Source organism: Apaloderma vittatum, unplaced genomic scaffold (genome assembly GCF_000703405.1).
Source record: "Apaloderma vittatum isolate BGI_N311 unplaced genomic scaffold, ASM70340v1 scaffold11825, whole genome shotgun sequence".
In the NCBI taxonomy this organism is placed as follows: Eukaryota; Metazoa; Chordata; class Aves; order Trogoniformes; family Trogonidae; genus Apaloderma; species Apaloderma vittatum.
The window spans coordinates 6,357-14,770 of record NW_009716523.1 but is presented as its reverse complement, the minus strand read 5'-3'; the positions used below and the strand labels follow the sequence as shown (position 1 = coordinate 14,770).

The 8,414-nt window shown below is 40.3% G+C and overlaps 1 protein-coding gene across 1 annotated transcript in view; it reads right to left on the bottom strand.

Annotated features, from left to right (window-relative positions):
* Nucleotides 1-3,609: 3,609 nt before the first annotated feature.
* Nucleotides 3,610-8,414, bottom strand: part of IFRD1 (interferon-related developmental regulator 1) — a 9,648-nt gene continuing 4,843 nt past the window's right edge. Inside the window, exons 8-11 of the mRNA XM_009869572.1 lie at nucleotides 7,930-8,064; nucleotides 5,742-5,870; nucleotides 4,662-4,757; nucleotides 3,610-3,910 (exon numbers count right to left, since the gene is read on the bottom strand). Of these exons, the coding sequence (XP_009867874.1) occupies nucleotides 3,821-3,910; nucleotides 4,662-4,757; nucleotides 5,742-5,870; nucleotides 7,930-8,064 (450 nt within the window). The 3' untranslated portion in view covers nucleotides 3,610-3,820. The remainder of the gene's footprint in view (nucleotides 3,911-4,661; nucleotides 4,758-5,741; nucleotides 5,871-7,929; nucleotides 8,065-8,414) is intronic.

Genomic DNA, 8,414 nt, shown 5'->3' with positions numbered 1-8,414 from the left:
TTATTATATGTTATATATTATTATATATTTCTGCAATCAGTATTTAAAACCATTTTCCTCACTGTGCATGTAACCACATTGAAGATAACCATTATTAATTCGACAAAGTCTCTACTACATTTGTTTGATTCCGTTGACATGTCAAAACAAAGGAGAGAGGATACAGACATCAGTGTCACCGGCCAAAAGTATTGCTTATTTTCCCAACAAACTAATCTAAACATTGCGGGGGTTCTTCTTCAGCTTTGCTTAAAGACTTTTTTCCCCCAGGTAACTGTTAGATTTCTTCTTAAGCTGTTGTGGTAAAATTAGAACTTAGAATGAGAACACACTGAAAATTCTTCACAGAAAAAAAAAAAGGAAATCAAGTCTAAAAGGAGTTAAAACCCATGGGAATGAAATGTTACTTACAACATAACTATGTTCAGGTAATGTGCCAGTATGGAAGAAAGCAGCCAGTGAAAGTCACCTGAAGAAAACTTGTTCTGCTGTTCCTCTCTCTACTTTTAGACCCACAGGAACCCTTCAACTCCTGCAGGATCTGTGAAGGCAGCTATGAAACAGACTGTCCCTTTCAAGCTATATTTAGAGTTCATCTTGGCTAAATATACTGACTTCACAATATTGATCTGCTTAAAAAGAAATCAGCACATATACAGCTCTTTTATTACGTTAGAGTCATTATAATTATATCCTGCCATGGAGAATGACAAGGTTTGTTACTCGTGACCAGTATTTCACTAATCTTTTGGGTTATGACGCCTTTTTAAAAGTCATTTACTATGCAGAAGAGTCATATCTACAACACTGTAGCTATGAGTAACCAGTTTGCTATGCAGCAGAGTCATATCTACAGTATTGCAGTCGTGAGTACTTTAAAGGCATAGACTAGAAATAGCAGGGTATTTTCCTTCTTTTACCACACCCCTTACAAATTTGCGTGGGACAGTATTATGGGATGGACTAATTTGTACAGCATCGTTAGTTGTTTAAAAAGTAAATTCTGATGAACTGTCAGTACTGGTAATTTCTTCGTCACAGGCAGCTCCTTTGTTCACTAGTTTTTTCTCGATGATGTTGCAGAACGTAACCCTGCAGCACACTGTAATCACAGGCAGCTGACACATGAAGGGTCTACAGCTCAAAGCAGTACTTTCTGAAGCCACCCTAAAATTTCAAACTCCGTTAAACTGACAATAAATACATTTTTCTTTCAGGAAAGAACAGAGAGGGTGCATGTGACTTGTAGCTCCCATCCCAAGCTGACAAGCTCTACCACTTCCCAGTTTGAGTAGGTGGGCCAGCCTCCTCCCTTTCTGCAGGGGTCTCCTGGAAGTCCTCCCTCCAAACAAAGACATGCAAGCCATAAAACAACTCTCACCTCCATCCCCAAAAGATGGGGACATCATCCTAATTGGATGACACCATCCTAATTGGGAAAAAAGGATCCAGGCGCCTCTGGTTCTAAGCTTGGAAAGATCTACAACCCCATCAGATCCCCACAGGGCAGCAGAGCAGCCTGTCTCCCCTCAAATAGCCTTGGAAGCCGTCCTGGTGTCTGTGGTTGGCAGCTACAGTGTAGCGGGGGAAAGGGCAACCATGTGCTTGGTCATCTGCCAGGAGGTGCTGTAGAGCAACGATTTTGCAAGACACTGGCAGGGCAGGAAGCTATCAAAAGTACGACTTTACACTAGCAAAGCATGCCAGAGGTGACTATGCAGAAGCCACGGGACAGACCAGCAGGCTTCTGGAAACAGCTCAGCTCAAAAGGGGCACAGTCTCAGCCTGGGCAAACACATGTAGACAGCTTCGTCTAGTTGAAGGATCAGAAATTTCTTCTCCACTTGCATGACAAACTCTTGCACACAGGTTGCCCAGGTGACCAAGAAGGCCAACAGCTTTCAGGTCTGTATCAGGAAATACAGCGACCGTGACCAGGGAAGTGACCATCTCACTGTACTCAGCTCTGGAGAGGCTGAGTGTTGAATCCTGCATTTGGTTTTGGGCACCTTGCTACAAGACACTGCGGTGCTGGAACGCGTCCAGAGAAGGGCAACAAAGCTGGTGATGAGTCTCAAGAACCAGTCTTATGAGAGGCAGCTGGGGCTGTTTAGCCTGGAGAAAAGGAGGCTGAGGGGAGACCTTATCTCTCTACAACTACCTTAATAGAGGTTGTAGCAAGGTGGGGGTTGGTCTCTTCTCATACCTAAAAAAAAAAGAAAATTGAACAAGAAGAAATGGCCTCCAGTTGTGCCAGGGAAGATTTAGATTGGACATTAGGAAAAACTTCTTCACTGAAAGGGTTGTCAAGCAGTGGAAGAGGCTGCCCAGTGAAATGGTTGAGTCACCATCCCTGGAGATATTTAAAAGAGGTGGACATACAGTACCTAGGGACATGGTTTAGTTGTAGACCTGGCAGTGTTAGGTTGCTGGACTCTGGACTCAGTTATCTTAAGACCATCTTAAGGTCTCTTCCAACCTAAACAATTCTGATTCTATGTCAGTAATAGCACAAATTTCTGTTGAAGGGCTTGTGTATGTAGAGTTTCATAAGCCAAACAACTTTTTATATAATGCACTATTTGAGAAAAAAAAAGTTAAAAGGTGCAATTAATTAGCAAGTACGGGTTTTCTGAAATAGGTTCTGGTATATCTGAAACTAAAAAAACAGCCAAAAACCCCAGACACTGAAACATTCTCTTATCAGTACAAGCAGCAGTTTTCAGGGTGTTGGGTGGTGTTTTTTGGGGGAGCAATGTTTACTTCCTCTACTGCTAACTCCAAAAATATTTACTCTAACAAGCACTTTCATTTATAGATCTGGTTCAGAAGCTCCAGCTATCTAGGTTTTAGTGTCTTTATTACATAAACCCTCCAGACAGTTCTGTTACTGGCACATTTCTGTCCTCTAGAGCCAGAAACTAAGGGCAGTGCAGTAACTCCCGACATGACAAAACCAAGGCAGCTGGAATGGCTCCTGTAAGGGACAAGGTGTTTTGCAGTACCAGAACATTTGACCATTACAAAACCAATGACAAATCAACAGTAGGCTGTTATGCCGGCCATATGGAAATAAAATATACCTTCCAAACACAACAAAGCGTTGAGACTAACCTAATCACATGTCTGAATGGGCAAATAAACAAACTCATTTGTTTCAAGCGGTAAGTTTTGCTAGCTTCTCAGCTTCTCATGCACATAGTAAACTCTTACACAGAAAGGAAGTGGTGGGAAACATCTTTATTCCAAAAACTGAACATCCAATTTCAGAATATGAGAATCTTTTTCTTTTTTTACATTGAGGCAAGTATTTGTCATTCAGTATTTCAGAGTTAGTTAAGGTAATTCATAGTCCCCTCTTAATGACAAAGTCATACTATGTAAAAATTTCTTTGTCTACCTGCCACTGAAGAGCTTAAAAAGTTATTAAAATAATTTCACATGAACAAGTTCATGTTTTCATATGAGCACATTCTTACCACTTCATCAATGAATTAAATTTACCTTTATATAAAAGTAAGGAATCCAATCTGACATACACCATTTGACTAGTTATCTACCTCATTTAACAGTTCATTTGGAGCAAGCTGCACCTAACCCAAGTGTTACAACGAACCCCAGCACCCAATCTTACACCCATCTATATACAGCGCATATGCAACAAAGCAACAACATGCATTATATTTACAGGCTTTATACAATATCCCTGTGCACAAGTGAAAACTATGACTACAGAATTTTATTTTTTTTTTAAAAAAAATCATTTAAAGGTTACAAATCTATTTTAATTCTGAAACTCAAACCCTATGAAAAAGAAGATCTAGAAAAATTCTCCCACGTCTGCTCTTTTATCACGACATTTACTTCTAGCCTTTGTCCGAGCCTTGAATGCTGCAGAGTTGTACAAGTGCTGCAAAGTAAAAGCAAAAATTAATGATAGATGTTCAAAAGGCTTATGTCCTTTAGAGATTTTATGTTAAGAAATGCTGAAAATTTTTATTAATTCTCTGAAGTAAACCGGTAGGTCTTCTGAAATTTACAGAATAGTGTCTTTGCACTAAAGAACGACACATTTAAAAGGAACTTGGACTGTAGAGGAAAGGCTGAACTAGGAGCAATTCTGGAAGTTGGTTGGTCTTGAATATCATACAGATACAACATAGATTTAAGTTTACCCTCTGGATTAAACTCAGTGACACCATTCCACAAAAGCTTCGTACATGAGATGAGTACACTCACAACCAACAGAACAAAGTCATCCTCCTAGTGTCTGTTTCACACTGAAGAGTTCAGGATATACTGCCTTTACAAAGACTCAAGTTTCTATGGTTTCCTGTAGGTTCCTACTCAAAATCCTACAGCTCTCCTAAGAGCAGAAGATGCACACATACAGAGCACAAATCTGGCACCAAATAGGAACTAGCTCTACCTCTACGCTCCTTTGGGAAGAAAAGACACATGACCAGTGGAAAATCTAAAATAAGAGCTCAAAGACACATAAAAGCAAGGTTTAATTTTGTTCCAGACAATAAGAGACACTGTTAGAAGCAAAGTGACAAGTTTAAAGATAACAGCTTTGAAAGCACATGTTTGGAATGCCATTTAACTGGGGAGAAATACATTAGTGTATCAAAGAAATAAACTAAGGTGCAACAACCTACCCTTTCAAAACGAGATATCTTCATTGTTTTAAGAGTTGCAGCATCTAGCATCACAGGTGGACCAAGCTCAAACACATTCCGAAGAAAGTCATTTGACTAAACAAGAAAAACATCAAGTGATCAGTTTTTCCTCTGATTATTGTCTCCAAAGATGACTAAATATCAAGTATTCCAGTAAGAAATAGCAATTCAACACAAATCTTAGTATCTTTTACAATTAAGCCAGAGAACATATGTTCCTTTAAGCAGAATAAGGGAAACAACTAAAACTGCCCTCTTGAGAAGAGACAGATCCCCCCCAGCACCTTTATTTTTTTCATCCCAGCAAATCAGACATTGTTGTGTCAAATTCTCTGCACAAGATTAGGCAGCCGGACACAGATCCGTATGGTTTCACACCATACCAGTTTTTAAAGATCTGGCTGTAAAAGTAGTATTTGAAAAATCTGAAAAAGCTGCTACATGCTTGAGCTCCCTCAGTCACACAGAAATGCAATTGATACTGAAGTTTCTGACCCCATGATTTTCACAGTAATTTTGGAGGGTATGCTCCTAAGCTAGAGTTCCTGCTTCTGTTACTTATCTAAACAGATGACTAGTGAACAAGCAGTTCCTGCAACAGAGATAGGGACTTATCCCCTCCCTTCTGGAATGCCGTCATCACTGGGCTGCAAGCTGCGTCCATTATTTTTGGCTAAAATTTCACATTCCTTTTTACAGCTTGAACAGGAAGGGTGGAGGCACACAGCTTTACAGCAGTCAGATGACTACATCACTCTGCTGACGGAGAGCATAAGGATGCAGGAAAAACCCCAAAGCTAGGAAGACATTCAGCCTCAATCTCTTGCTTCTTGGAGAAGCCTTCTAATTGCTAACCCAGCGCACCCCAGGCTGCAACTCAGAGGCAGCTCACCCACAGCTCTAGCTCATCGTAGTTCATTTTCTACATGATGCCTTTTAGCACTTCTAATGCAAAGCCTGTCATTTCATCAAGTTCTGCTCATGATTTTGTAATTCAGACTGAATTACTACAAAGAAGCCAGACAGTGAACAACAGCACGTATCAAAACAGCAGCTCACCTGCAAATGATATTGCATCCCTGACCCCAGAATCTCCTTGAAGGTATCGTAAGTTTGTTTTTTAACCCAGCAGTCAATATACATGCGCTCAGGTCCAAACTTAACCATCTCTGTAGGAAAGTCACGCTCCTATCCAAAATTAAAGAAAACAACATATATAATTTCAATTTAAACATTCTCCTGCACTATCAATTGTATGTATCTCAATGAACTTTGCTTTTGTTAATAAATAAGGCACACTAAAATTCTCCAAATAATGTAATACACATGTACTAAAGATCATATTTCACAGAATCCCAATGTTAGGGGTTGGATGAGACCTCAAAAGATCATCTAGTCCAACCTCCCTGCCAGAGCAGGATCCCCTAGGGCAGCCACACAGGAACACATCCAGGTGGGTTTTGAATGTCTCCAGAGGAGACTCCACAACCTCCCTGGGCAGCCTGTGCCAGTGCTCTGTCACCCTCACAGCGAAAAAGTTTCTTTTAATGTTTTTGTGGAACCTCCTACGTTCCAGCTTGTATCCATTGCCCCTTGTCCTGCCATTGGACGTCACTGAGAAGAGCCTGGCTCCATCCTCCTGACACTCCCCCTTGACGTATTTATAAACATTTATGAGGTCACCCCTCAGCCTCCTCTTCTCCAAGCTAAAGAGACCCAGCTCCTTCAGCCTTTCCTCATAAGGGAGATGTTCCACTCCACTATCTTTGTGGCTCTGCGCTGGACTCTCAAGCAGTTCCCTGTCCTTCTTGAACGGAGGGGCACAGAACTGGACACAATATTCCAGATGTGGCCTCACCAGAGCAGAGCAAAGGGTCAGGAGGACCTCTCGTGACCTACTAGCTACTCACTTCCTACTACACCCCAGGATGCCATTGGCCTTCTTGGCCACGAGGGCACACTGCTGGCTCATGGTCATCCCCCTGCCCACCAGGACCCCCAGGTCCCTCTTCTTTACGTTTCTCTCCAACACATCAGCCCGCAACCTATACTGGCACATGGGGTTGTTCTTTCCCAGGTGCAAAACTCTACACTTGCTCTCATTGAATTTGCTAAGATTTCTCCTCACCCAGTCCTCCAGCCTGTCTAGGTCTCACTGAATTTGTTCATAAACCAATGTGCAACTGAAGGTAAATCTCATGTAAGATTTGAAACTGATATTCTTCAAGTCAGAAAGCACTTTAAATAAAGAACACTTAACTTTTATCTTTAAAATAACTTTAAGAATTGGACTTATCTCCAGAAATACCAGTTCTGAGTGCAGGAGTCACCATTAAGTCACTTTGTACATCTCATTTAGTCCCCACCTTTCAAACGTGGCGAGCTACATTTGTGACAATGGAATGTCACAAGTGCTAACAAGCAACTAGGGTTCTTCCACAGGCAGAATCTCAAAGGTGACTCCATATCACTTCAAAGCCTCCCTCCTTAGCCTCTGAGATGTTCTGAATGCCAATTAATATTAAGTTGGTCTTATGCATACAGCAGCATACAGCAGTGTAAAAAGTACATATTTCACAAGTTAAAAAAATGTAGTTTGAGAGGTATAAGATAACAAATAATCCATTAAAGTGAGAAGTTTGACATTTGTCTTAAAGGCTTTACTCAGAAGTTATTTCACTAACCAAATATTTTCAGAGTCCTGCTTTGTGTATTCTTCTCTTAATATGGATATGGAAAGCCAGATTACAGCACTACTGTTAGGACAACACCCTCCCATACACAACACTTCTTTGGTCCCTGACAAGAGGTGCCATTTGAAAATGTATCTTACTACCAAGTTGTTTTTTGTTTATTATGCACAGCAGTTCAGTAAGATATTTTACAATAAACCTTTTCACAGAATTTATGACACTAATTTGGGTGTCCTACAAAATTTTCTATGAAAAAAATCTGCTCATGGTATACAATAAAAATAATGTAGTATTTACAGTGCAATGCTTAGCCTTCTTTAAAGAAAAAACAACTCTTCAACACAGAAGTTTAGAGCAGAATATACTGAGTTGACTTTCTTTATTCTACACTCCTAAAAAAAATTTATATTTTGCATAAGTGACCAGAATTTGAAATCTCATTTATTTTTTCATGATGCTTTCTTTGCAACAGTATTTAATAAGAAAATAGTTTTCATTAAATTGTACACTAAATAGTTACAATCCAGATATTCCAAGTAAGACAAAAGAATCACCTCAACAGCTCGCAGAACATCTCTGAAGACAGATCGCTGCTTTCTTTTATCTACTTTGGCCCGGTGCTTGTTTCCATCAGTAGCCAGAGCTCTTAGTTTCTCTGTTAGAAGTTCCATATCTTCATAAAAGAAATCCTAGTCCCCCAAAAAAACCAAACACAGCAAAATTCTTTTTTTAGTTTCCAGCCTTAACACCTTTCTCTGCAAACACGAAAATGGAGCTCACCAAATTCTGGGCATGTAGACCTCTGCTACCTGTTAGTTTCTTATTTATAGAGCCAAAGATGACACTACCTACCTGCAGTTCCATTTGCAGTGTTTAAAAGCCAGTAAAAACAACGACATGGCATCCAGTTTATACAAGTAGGGCACTATCAAACCCTCTTCTCATCAAAGCAACACAAAACAGCGTACAGCTCCTTCAGTGTGAGTATATACCTGCCAATCTGTTCTGCTCCATAATTCCAAGGGACTCAAATTGCCTA